The 13,109-nt window shown below is 34.6% G+C and overlaps 1 protein-coding gene across 1 annotated transcript; it reads left to right on the top strand.

Moving 5' to 3' along the window:
- The first annotated feature begins 1,725 nt into the window (after positions 1-1,725).
- On the top strand, positions 1,726-4,335 carry LOC18995731 (glucan endo-1,3-beta-glucosidase). The gene is made up of 2 exons (XM_006846548.3): positions 1,726-1,893; positions 3,287-4,335. The coding sequence occupies exons 1-2, from the start codon at positions 1,785-1,787 to the stop codon at positions 4,237-4,239; spliced, it is 1,062 nt and encodes a 353-aa protein (XP_006846611.3). The 5' UTR covers positions 1,726-1,784; the 3' UTR covers positions 4,240-4,335.
- Positions 4,336-13,109: the final 8,774 nt, after the last annotated feature.

The raw sequence follows: 13,109 nt of genomic DNA, 5'->3' as shown, positions 1-13,109 counted from the left end.
ATGAGATTATCTGTAGTCAATACATTGTTTTGAACCGCCAACCACAAAAAAGCTTAGATCTTAAGAGGAAGTGGCCACTTCCAAATAGCAACAATTTCAGGCATTGACCATCTCCATCGATCATGAAATAATAGATGGTACATAGATTTGACCGAATAGACATCATCTTTTGCAATATCCCAGACCACCTCATCTTCCACATTAAGGGGTAAATACACCTCATTTAGCGCTGATAACAAACCACTAAACTCCGAGAAAAGCTCATCGTAAATTCTATTATATGGTAAAATGATCTTCCACTCAATCTAATCCCCCTTTCTCTCAAAGAGATCCAAAATCAACGTATTGGGATTAGCCACCCTGTTGAAAATCAAAGGAAACACATATTTTAACGGAGAGTTATCTAACCACTTATGGTGTCAAAAGGAGATATTTCTTCCATCACCAATTGTCCATCTGATATCTCTATGGATAAGAGTATTACACGAGTAAATAGATCTCCAACAATGTGACATCCTTAAGCTACCAAGCCTGCCTCCAACCCACATGTTGTATATATCCTCACCATACTTCGAGCTTATCACTTTCTACCAAAGCTGATCTTTAAAATTTAAACTTCTCCACTACCATTTACAGAGTAAATTTTAACCATTGGTTGATATTTATGTACCATTCAAGCCTCCACATGATATGAAAATTATACATATCCCTACCTCGAATGGCACATATGCTCGAAATAAATTTTAAAAAAATTATATAAAATCCCAAAAAAGTAAGGGATTTATTTTTAATGTGCTTTTGAATTTTTTTTATCATTTTGGTAAAGATTGGAAAGTCTTTTGGCATGAAAACTTATTTTTATATTTTTCTATCTTTTATGAAAACTTTAAAAAATACACATGGGCACAAATCGATTTTTTAAAATCGATGGTTTTCAATAATTTTGAACTTCATTTGGATGTGTTTTGTTTAACTAATATTTAAATATATTTTTTTTATTTTTTTAAAAAAATATATTTTTTAACATGTTTTTTATCAGCTCTAATTTGCCCTGTTAGGCCGGTTAAACCAGCCGGTTTACCTATTAGTGGGAACCGGCCCATGGCCGGTTTCGGACGCGGGTTCAATTTTTCGAACACTTGCTGAGACCATTTATTCCACACTTTTAAATCTTGGTGCAGTGTCTTAGAAATCGGAAACGACTGTGATTTGTAAAGGTTTGGAAGGTCAGATAATCTTAGGCATAAAACTTAAAGTACAAAAAGAATTTCTAAGAAGAAGGGGCACCAGATTAATCCACGGTTCCCCGAAATGGGATCAGAGTCATCAAACCATTCCAGTTCCAGTTCTAATCGGGCAATTCTAATTTTAAAACGCTGCTTTAGTCTGATAATTGTTTTCTATTGCTAATTGTTTTTTTAGAAGGTTAAAGAAATTTACATAAAGACTCCAAAGCAGTAGCTGTATTCCTGGCAGAGATAAAATGACATTAAACATTGTCCACTAATTATAGGTGGTGGAGATAACTATGAATTTACTATCAAGCTGGAAGTTCAGGAATCCGGGGACTCGAGGCAATTGTCAACGAATCTTACACCTGTTCTTATAAAACCACATAAATAACCACCCCAAAATGCAAAGTGAAAGAACTATTAATAAGAGATGAAGACATACAGAAGCCCAACAGCACAAACACAGTTTCTCCCTATCAGTTTTCTCACTGTGTTTATGCTGGTTTCAATCTTCCTGAGAGAGAGAGAGAATCGAAATTGAGTTTACAAGTAATGGATTCATGGATATTGTTTCATGTTGCCTTGGTGGGAGCCCTCGCTTTAGGCCACTTTACCCCAGCTAGCTGTAGAAATGACAAAAGTCGCAAACTTTTGAACAGTGGTTAGTGAATCTCACTTTGTTTACATCATTTTATTTTGAGTGTGTTTAATTTAGAAGCCAAAATATATCTTACTTCTGCGGGAGTATACTATGCCGACACGGTCTTTTCCTGGAGTATGACAACTTATTAAGAGATGACACTGACTTTTCCGGTGAGTACGAGAACTTATTAAGACTGTCTTTTCCGGTGAGCACGAGAACTTGTTAAGAGACTATCACAAAAGACAGGGATATATGTGTCACTGTTTGATAAAAACAAATATCTGAAATGCGATTTTCGAAATCCATAGATGATTTAAATAGAAAGATGGATGGGATTTTGGAAAGTAAAGTACTTCTACAATGGGATTTTCACGAGAAAGATGGTTTAAGTTCCTAAAAGTTTGTGTCTGACAGAAGTAACGTACTTTAGTGTGTCGATATGCACAAAAAACCTCAAATGTAGAAATTTTAGATAAAAAAAGTGTACAATGATATCAATATGTGTTTTCTTTTTCTTTGTTTTCTTTAATTTCCTTAAATTCCATGGAGGCTGTCTATTTATTGGGATTTTACTACCTAAATTCACAACTAGATCAGAACCGATGGGGAAACAGTCCCAATTCACCCTGAGATCAAGACTCAGGCTGGTGCCCATTTCTTTTTGGTCTTTTTTTTGTATGATCTCTCTCATTTCAACCCTTGTTAATTGATTTTTAACACATCGCCCTTCCCTGATCTCCCTTTGGATCCATAAAGAAAATTTTTGAATCAAATCCAATTTTAAAAGAGATTTTATTTAATCCAAGACACGTCATTTTAGAGCTCTAAACCCCCAATTTGTCATTTGTTTGATTTCCCCCTCATTTCAGCACCATTTTGTCGAAATTGTTTTAAGGTACTCGTTTTTTAGCCCTCCAACAAGTTCATGTCACAATTTATAAACTCCCAGCATGCATTATACTCTATGTTCTTCCCAATTTCCACCATTCAACTGATTTGGATGGTGGACTCTCGAGTGAGACTGGCTACAATCTTCCCCAAAATGATCGGAGTATTTATTTTCCATTTCGAATTTTCTCAATTTATATAAGAATTTCAATCTCATTTTGAAATTTTTAGTTTTTCAGCCTGTTGAGGTTGGGCACTCATTTCATTGCATAAAGTAACTTCACCGAATTCCAATCTTAAAATTTATGATAAACCCATTACAACTTATTTGTTATCTTATTTCGAAAATTACAATGTTTACTAATGGAAAAAAATCTCTAATGCGGTCAAGTGTGGGAATTTCATTAGAAAATGATAGAAAAGATATTGAGATTAATGGAAATCATATTGAAAATTCTTTTCTCGAAACGAAACATGAGCACTCATCGGTGCACAGCTGAGGACGATGATGATGCCTATGCAGGTACTGGCCTGGTGGGGGTGAACTACGGCCTGGTCGGGGACAACCTCCCTGAACCGTCTGCAGTCGTTGAACTCTGCAAGTCTAACAACATCCAAAGGATTCGGCTATTCGAACCCAACATCCCGGTCCTGGAGGCCCTCAGGCAGTCGGGCATCGCAATCGCAGTAGGGGTAAAGAATGAGGACCTCCAGAACCTCGCAGTTGACCAAGCTGCTGCAACCACTTGGATCGCAAACCACGTCACACCCTACATCAATGACATCAACTTCGATTATGTTGTGGTCGGCAATGAGGTCAGCCTCGCCGATGAGGGCATTAATGTTGCCCCTGCAATGCGGCATCTCTATAATGCTCTCCAAGACGCCGGCAAGAGCGCCGTCAAGGTGACCACATCCATCGCTCTAGACAGCCTCTCAATATCCTATCCCCCTTCTGCTGGTGCATTCTCCACAAGTGTCGTTGCCCCCATGGAAATTATAGCCTCCTTTTTGATCAGCACCTCCTCCCCCCTCATGTTGAATGCATACCCTTACTTCGCGTACGCTTCTGACTCCCAGCACATCTCCCTCGACTACGCCTTGTTCCGGCCGAGTGCTCCAGTGGTCCAAGATGGCAACCTTAGCTATCACAACATCTTCGACGCGATGGTGGATGCACTGTACTCGGCCCTGGAGAAAGTGGGAGGGAGCGCCCTCAGTATTGTGGTCTCGGAAAGTGGTTGGCCGAGCGCCGGGAACGGTAACTTTACGACAGTGGCGCTAGCTCAGGAGTACAATACCAACCTGATATCTCATGTAGCAGCGGGGCAGGGCACACCAAAGAAGCCTGGGTTTGCAACACGCACATATTTATTTGCCTTGTTCAATGAGGACCAAAAGTCCCCTGGAGTGGAGGAAAACTTTGGGCTGTTCTATTCCAACATGAAGCCGGTTTACCCAATCACCTTCCCTTAAAATGAGAATTATCATGTTTTATCTTTGTTTGTATGTTTGTTGAATAAGCCAAGGTTTTATCTTTATTTAATTCAACATGGTTTTATCTTTATTAAAGAGCAGGTCTTCTTCTTTTCTTCTCCAGGAATCAGACAAAAAAAAATGAATTTTAGAAGTTCAAAGATAGTGTATTTTAAAGTTTCAACAAATCTGATTCGAGAGGGATTGACACACTTGAAACCCCTCGGTTTATATTGGAATTGGACAGTTACATAGTTCCTATCTAACTGCAATACGTACAATTCTATAAGTGCAAGGGGAAGTTCACGGTATGAACAGGATGCATGAGTCCATACGAGTTTCCAATGAACATAAGGTAGCTTAAAATCCAGTTTATTTTTAGAGTATAATTGTTGATGTTGAGATGAACAATTTGGACGTTTTTCTCAGTTGGACAGCAGTGTTTTGTTTTTTTTTGTGTAAGATGAAAGTGTTGGATTTGGTGCTATCGAAATTCTATGTTGGAATGAGATAAATATTGGTAAGTTTATTAAAGGAAATAGAAATTCAAATAAGACTAGAAATCTTGGCCATATCTCTTATTTTTTAAGATATATGTAACATATGGAAGTTTTCTATTTAGTGTGGATTCTTAATTTTATATATACGAGATAAAAGTTAATCGAATTTATGTACATTATTTGGGTCACCATATGGAAATAGTAGTTCCTCTAGAGAAAAAAAAGAGGGGCAAGGTTTCCCTTGCATGATATACAAGGCTTATATAAAAAAAAAGGATGGAAGTGAATAGAATTTGTGTATCTTATTTGGGTACCATATGAGAATGGTGGTTCCTCAAGAGAAAGAGAGAGCCAGGGCTTTCTGTATATGATATGCAAGGTCTCTTATAGAGATAATAGAGCTTTTTATAAAAAAAAAACTTCAAAATCATTGGTTTCAAAATCATCAATTCGATCCAAAATTAGACGATCCGAATTGGTTATCGATTACTTCTTTGTATCCACTAATAAAATGGGATCTAGATAGTTCCTTTTTTTATGGTCTTTTTATGAAAAAATCCCTGTACAATAACTTTTTGTGTTCCTTTCTGGAGTGTGAGGTGGCGTCGTCTACCATGCGCTATTTTGACTTTCATGCCCTTGGTACCATCTGGCTTTGTACCATGCGCTACGCATGATGACTCACGCTGGAAGCCTTGTGCCTTTAATATGGTAAGCCGGTCTCACATCTTTTTCGTGTGGGGCAAATATTTTTGGTCTATTATACCTTTTAGCATTAATAAAGTCCACAAATAAATAATATGGTAAGCTTCAACTGTGCATTAATAAACAGAGCTTTCAATTGTGACCTTTTGCTATAAAATAACCCGCTTATTAGATATTAGGCATTTCGTTATTGGTGGATAGAGATTAAAACAAAAAAAAAATAGTAATAGCTCATAGGATATTAGAACAACAAAAAATAATATTACTACTAGTTTATTGACCATTAAAAAAATAATAATTTATAGGATATTTTAAAATAAAAAATAACACTAGCCCAAACCACTTTAAAATCTATTTTAAAGTTGCTTTGTCAACTATCCCACATTGCAAGTATGATATTTATTTAAGGAAAGGTTTCTATTCCTCTACAACATAGAAGATCTATACTTTCCCAACCATCCAGTCGTTCAATTTTGATCAGAGAGCCACTCACCATTTGATCATAGATTCGACATCTCAAAATATTTTATTTTTAGTTTTTTTATACAATTTGTATGAATTTGAAACTTGGTACGTGACATTTTCTCATTGGGGTGCACCTATAAAAAATATTTAAAATAATATTTGATAAAATATAATGACCAAAATACCCCTTGAATTTTTAGGGGTATTTTGGTTATTTTATTTTATTGAAAATATTTTTTTATATTTTTCGCTAGTGCAAGTTTAATAGAGGATTGGACGTACAAAATTTGGATTCAAAATAGTTTATAGCAGTGATTTAAAAAGCGGATCGGTGATCCGGATCAAGCATCTTAAAAACCTATCCGAATTGGCGAATCGACGATCCGGATCGGGAATAGGCTGAATCGGTTGGATTAAACCTTAAAAAAAAATCCAAAAAAATTATTAAAATTCATTAATAAATATTGGTTTTTAGGAATTCAATAAGAAATGAAGGTACCCTATAAAGAATTTTCATTTCTTTGCATGAATATGCGAATATTGATATTTTTTTTCCCTGCATGAACTACTATTTACCATTTAATTTACATCACACAAAAGGATAAATATATAATTATCATGGATTAAGTATATCATCATACGTAGACTACAATAAAGCATACAATTCGTAACATACGATCTAAAAATAAAATGACAGACGACGTCGTTCTTCATCTTGGTCACGCTGGTGCCATTGATTGAATTCGCGTGACAATTCATTGACTCGATCTAAAAATGAATCTTCCAAATTAGTGAGCACCTGACTATACCCAAATCCTTGAGTGTTAGTGTTTTGTTGTGGTTCTAATCCAAAATCCCCGAAGCTTGTCCATCCTTGATGCTCACCTACACTATCGTGTTCATCCCTACCCTCTTGTTGTTGGGACTCAATATGTGAATAATTTGGTTGGGATTGGGTGGCCTCAAAATCATCATCTCTCTCATTTTCCCTTAGACCCCCTTCCCACTCTCCCTCATTAGGTGCAATATCACCGACATCTCTGACGAATTGTGGATATATTGGCGGGTTGCTTCCTCTTTCATGCTGCTCATCACCTTCTTCAAGATCTTCCTCACCTATAGCCTCCAGGAACGCTCTCTTGTGCAACACTGGCTCAGCTTCTTCTACTACCCATTGTTCTGCTGTGTATATGACAAATATTATGCCCAAGTCTATCGGCCCATAATCTTCAAGCTTCCTTCTTATTTGTCGCTCTCGGAGGTTTAAGTTGTAATAAACGTAAACTAGTTTATGAAGCTTCTCCGAAGTGAGTTGATTCCTCTAGTAGTGTGCAACCATTGGAACGTACTCCAGTTTTGCTCACAGCCAGTAGCAGAACATGCATGGGAGAGCATCTTGATTGCTATCCTCTTTAGGTGAGGTGCATCACTACCATATATCTCCCACCATTCCGCTAGATTAAAATGCAAAAAGCATTGTAAGGGCACGAACAATTCATAAGATTAAATATATGAATGAACAAAATATTAGTTAGGGGATAATTTGGATCCATCTTAGTTCGAGAATTCCTGACAAATCTAGTTTCGAAGGATCCTATAGCATCCCTATACATAGCAAGCTAAAACAAAATATTTCGTTTTAGTGCATTATTCCTTACAAATATAACAACTCAATCAAGTTCTTATCCAAATATTAAATAATATATCTAGTATTGCTGCCACCTGGTTTCGATGGCTTCTCTCCGACCTGGCAATAATGTATCTGACCCCTTCCATAATCTTGTGGGGATGTTCAGGTGTCAAACAGAAAAATTTTGGGTTGAAGTAGTAACCTAGAAAATATATAGATAGAGAAATGTCATTTAAAATTTCATAAAAAAATAATTTACAATGAAACATTCTAATGATATAAATATATATTTACCTACATAATGAATTGGACGTTCAAATTTGATGTTCCACCTTCTTTATATAATCACGATCACTTTACTTGCAAAACTACACTTCTCCCCAATAGCTGATTTGGCCCTCTCGATACCTTCATAAAGGATGCCCATGGTAGCTTTCTTGCCAGTATCCACCATTCTTAACACCGTGACCAAAGGGGCAGTGGCCTCTACGATACTGGAACATCGAGACCAGGACCTCCTATTTAAGACTATGTCATCCACTTTTAGCCCGGTACTGGACTTCGAGAGGCAGTCATTTAACCACTCTTCACTGGTAAATAATCTCGTTATTGCACCTTCAGATTCCCTAATGGAGTCCACAGCCAAGTAATCTATCGCAAAATGGGTTATGGTAGGGCTGATTATCTCTTTTTTCCTAGACTGTTCTCTGAACAAAAATAAAATTTTAGAATGGTTATATATAAATCTTGACACTAACCTCGCTTCTTGTATAGTCTCCTTCACAATTTTGATCTCACTGATCTCCTCTAACATAAGATCGATGCTGTGTGCAACATACGGGGTCCATACTAGATGCTTCCTCTTATCCATCGACTTGCTGCCCGCAAAAACACATGCACGCGCATTGTCCATAATAAATTGGACTACATGTTTATCTCCCACCTCCTCCACTATCTGATCATATAGTCGTATGTAGAAGTTTACATCCTTATTTGTCCTTGATACGTCTTTGCCAGACAAAAAAGTTGCACCTTTTGAGGAATAGGCCAAGAAGTTTAAAAACTCATTTTTGCTAACTTTATTCAACCAACCATCACTCACGAGAGTAATGCCTGTTCTTGGCCAACTCTGTTTATATTTTTCAATCCACTTTCTAATTTCCTCCACCTCTTCATCCAATATTGGCCCACTGAGCTCATATGTCGTCGGGGGTTTTACCCCGGGCCCGACTCTCTAGATTGCGTTGACCATAGGTGGAAAATATGGGCTATTGGCTCCATCAAATGGGATCTCTTTATTGTAGAACCGTTTACCAACATATCTGCCCAACATGTTTCTCGTACCTTTCACCATGCCTTTGAGGGTCATATGTTCTGACTTAGGCTTTGAGAGAAATGCGTCTATACGACCATGACCTGCAATACTGGCACTCCTAGATAAGCTAGAAACAATTTTTTCAACGTATAATTCCTCTTGATACATATTGACACCAACCCCTCCATACATATTTGAGCTGGGCCTGCCATACATGCTCGAGCTGGGCCCGCCATGCATGTCTGAACTAGGCCCACCATGCATGCCCATATCATAACCACCAAGCATTTTAAACCCTTGTTCCCTCTGGTATGTTTCATGTAAACTCATTCTTGTGGCCATCTCTAAGTCATTATTATATTACTCTTCTGGATCATTTCCATTTGATGGCATATATAAACTAGTTATCTCCTCATCCATCCTCTGCTTTGCAATTTTTTTAGCTTTGTTGCCTTGAGAAATGTCGTCATTTGCTTTCTTACATTATTAGGGATACTATTACACGCAGAAACATCTCCCTTAACCCCTGCCAAGTGTTGCTTAAACCTATGTACCCCATTACTTATCACTCTTTGGCAGTAATTACAAATAGTTTTATCTTTTTTGTTGAGATCAAGTCTAACCCCATGTTTCCATGCAGCGTCTTCCATAGATCTTGCCATGGTTCAACTTTAATATGTAAAAGGTTAAAATTAACCTGACAATTCAACATGAAAAATAATCACCATGTGTAGTAATAATATGTAGGGGTAGTTCATGAAGTTATATTTGTTGTTAATGCAAAATACTTCTATTGACAAAAATATTTTAGTTCCCACTGGGAAAAATAATTTATTTATGCAACATTATAGATAAAAATATCCTATATCAGCTAGTACATATAAAACAAAAATTTTACATTGATATAGTATCAATAAAAAATATATTTACAATGGTATAGTAATTCACAATGCCAATACATATGGACTTGTCACAAATCTTCATTTCGACAAACATGAATTAGTTCCTACTCAGAAAAAAAAAATATTTATGCAACATTATAGATTCAAAAAGTCTGTATAAGTCACACTTAGAATCAAGAAAAAAATTACATTAATATATTCATCCATAATGCCACTACACGTATATTTGACACAAAAAACATTTACAATGATATAGTCATTCACAATGCCACAAATAAAATTTACAATGATATAGTAGGCACAATTCCAACTCGATTGAGATGATCACAAATAATCGTACATCTCAATTACAAATATGCAAGATAATATAATAAAAAATGCAAGCTCCAAACATGGCTACAACTCAATTATCAAGAGCATATATTTTTTGGATTAAAAAATTAATAATAAAATTGAAAAATGCAAGATAATATAATTATCATACATGACACGATTTTTTTTACAATGATATTCACTTTAATTCCTCATGATAATACAGTTTAACAACATGTATTTTTTGTATTAAAAATTTTAAAAATTAAAAATATATTTTTAATGCAAAACTGCATTAAAAATATAATACAGTTTAACAACATGTATCTGTTAATGTATTTTTTTTTGTATTAACAACAAATTTAAAAATATATTTTTGCATTAAAAATATAATAACATGTATTTTTTTGCATAAATAATCTATCAACATGCAATTTTTTGAACTAAAAAATTAACAATAAAAATTAAAAATATTGTTTAATTCTTCATGATAATAAAAACCTGATCACGATTTTCACAATTTTTTGAAAAATCACGACTTTTCAAAAAAAATTGATCATGAATTAAAAAAAAAAAAAAGGCAGTTCTTCACAAACCCACCTAACATCAGTCATTCCAACTCAAAAATCCACCTCAAATCAAATAAATTACATCAAATTGAATACTTGTTTTGATAAACAACACTATAAGAAATCAAAGCCTTATAATATTAACACATTATTATTAAAAAATTAAATAAAATAGATTGAATTGAGGGAAAAAAAAAACGCAGTTCTTCACATACATTAGTCATTCAATCTCAAAACTCAAGCTCAAATTGAATAAATCAGATCAAATTGAATACCTGTGATAATAAACAAGACTATAAGGATTCAAAACCCTACAAATTTAACACATTCTTTGTAAAATATTGAGTAAAATTGATAGAGTGGTAGAAAAAAAAAAAAAAAACAGCAGTCCAATTTTTCTTCACAAACATCACTCTTTTTTTCTCAAAAATCAAGCTCGAATTGAATAAATAAAATCAAATTGAATGCATGTGATGATAAATAACACGATAACGAATCAAAACCCTATAAATTTAATACATGCTTTGCAAAATATTGAGTGAATTTGATAGAATGGCAGAAAAAAAAAAAAAAACACACTTCTTACCAGTTTTTCGTGCACCCGTGCCTTCAAATTCAAAATTGATATGTGATCCTCCAAAATAATCACAAATTATGAACAAAAACCTCTGAACAACACTCTTACCATCAATCACCCTAAAATTTTTACAAAAAATGATGCCCTTTTTCCCTTGAAATTAGTGAAATGGCAGAAACCCTAAAACTCACTTTTCGATCCAAATTTTTTTGATCAAAATCGGTGATTTTTACGACCTTTTATTGACTGAAATGGCTGAAAAATTTGAATTAAAGCCTGCAAGATTCGATTATAAGGCTGAAAAAGATGAAAAATGATAAGAAAATAACAAAAAAAGATGAAATATGTGAAGAACACTGTGCAGCCCGTGTTCTTGGGTGAGACTCGGCGATTCACTATTGGGAATCACCCGATTCTCTCTAGACTAGGGCGATTCCCGATTTTGTGGTGGAATCGGTACTGGGACTGTCGATTCCCGAGTCGAATAGGGCGAGTCCGGTTCGACTCGCTGTTTTTTCAAACCCTGCTTCATAGAAAAAAAATTAAAAATAAAATAGTGTAAAGAGGTGACATTGTGATTGGGGCAATCTTAGCCCTCCATTCAGAATGGACGATTGGATAAAGGGAAGTATATAAGTTTAGAAAATGTTAAGATTAACCTACTAGCTCATATGAACATGTGAGCCCAAAGGCCCAGATTGAATCTGAGCCGATCTAACGGTCACGATCTCATTTCATGTTTGAATTTTAATATTTTTTATACAAATCTAAATAGCTTGAAATTTTAGGTGTCCATTCTTCTCATCAAGGCACACCTAATAAAAATATTTAAAAAATAATTTATGATAAATAAATTGACCAAATTACCTCTGAAATGTTTCAGGGGTATTTTGATCAATTTATTTCTTGTAAATTACTGTTTTCATATTTTTATTAGATTATCCTATTTTTTAAGAACACGCACCTAAGATTTCAAGTTATTTAGATTTCTAAAAAAAAATTAAAATTAAAATACGCAATTAGGTCATAACCATGTGATCGGCCCAGATTCAATTTAGGCCATTGAGCTCATATGTTCATATAAGCTAGTGGGCTAATCTCAGTATTTGTCCTAGAAGTTTTATGTTGTAAGGGAAGCATAGAAAGCTTGCCCATTTATTTATTCTTCTAATTTTATTTTAATGTAATTACAAATTTACATTTCTAAATTCTATACTTTTGTAGATTTATTTATTTGGAAGGGTCACACCTTTGTTTTTTAATCATGTGTATTTCAATATTATAACTAATAATTATACATTAATAATCAAATATTGTATTTTATTTATTTATATTATAAATAATATATTGTATTATTTTTATTATAGTTGTAAATACTTTTTAAAAAATTAGATGATATATATGACAAATTTTAAATTTATTCATACAGGGAAAGAACATCTCAATATTTGCATATTGATGCAAAAAAGTGAAAGTTTTTAATGTAGTACCCTCATTTCTTATTGGATTCCTAAAAAATAACATTTATAATGATTTTTAATAATTTTTTTGGATTTTTTTAAGGTCGAATCAGACTAATTCGACTTATTCCCTATCCAAAATACCGATTCACCAATCCGAATGTGTTTTTGGGGTGCCCGATCCGGGGCACCGATCCGAATGTATTTTTGGGGTGTCCGATCTCTTGGTTTTTAAATATATGTAACATCTATATGAAGTTTTTTATGTAGTGTGGATTCCAAACTTTATATATATAGGTTAAAAGTGAAGAGTATTTTTATGCCCTGTTTGGGTCACTATATTAGAATGGTGGTTCCTCTATTGAGAGAGGGAGTCAGGCTTCCTATACATGAGATGCAAGCTCTCTCTTAAAGAGCAGAAAGCTTCCTATGGAG

The sequence above is a fragment of the Amborella trichopoda genome, chromosome 4, assembly GCF_054954075.1.
Source record: "Amborella trichopoda isolate Santa Cruz 75 chromosome 4, AtrichopodaSantaCruz75HAP2 v2.0, whole genome shotgun sequence".
Classification (NCBI taxonomy): domain Eukaryota; kingdom Viridiplantae; phylum Streptophyta; class Magnoliopsida; order Amborellales; family Amborellaceae; genus Amborella; species Amborella trichopoda.
Note: the sequence above shows the minus strand (reverse complement) of the source record. Positions and strands in the feature narration are given on the sequence as shown.

Excerpts from the sequence above, each read along its gene's own strand:
- LOC18995731 (XM_006846548.3), top strand. The coding sequence starts at position 1,785 with ATGGATTCATGGATATTGTTTCATGTTGCCTTGGTGGGAGCCCTCGCT. Across the intron at positions 1,894-3,286 it reads TCGCAAACTTTTGAACAGTG|GTACTGGCCTGGTGGGGGTG; the intron begins GTTAGTGAATCT and ends ATGCCTATGCAG.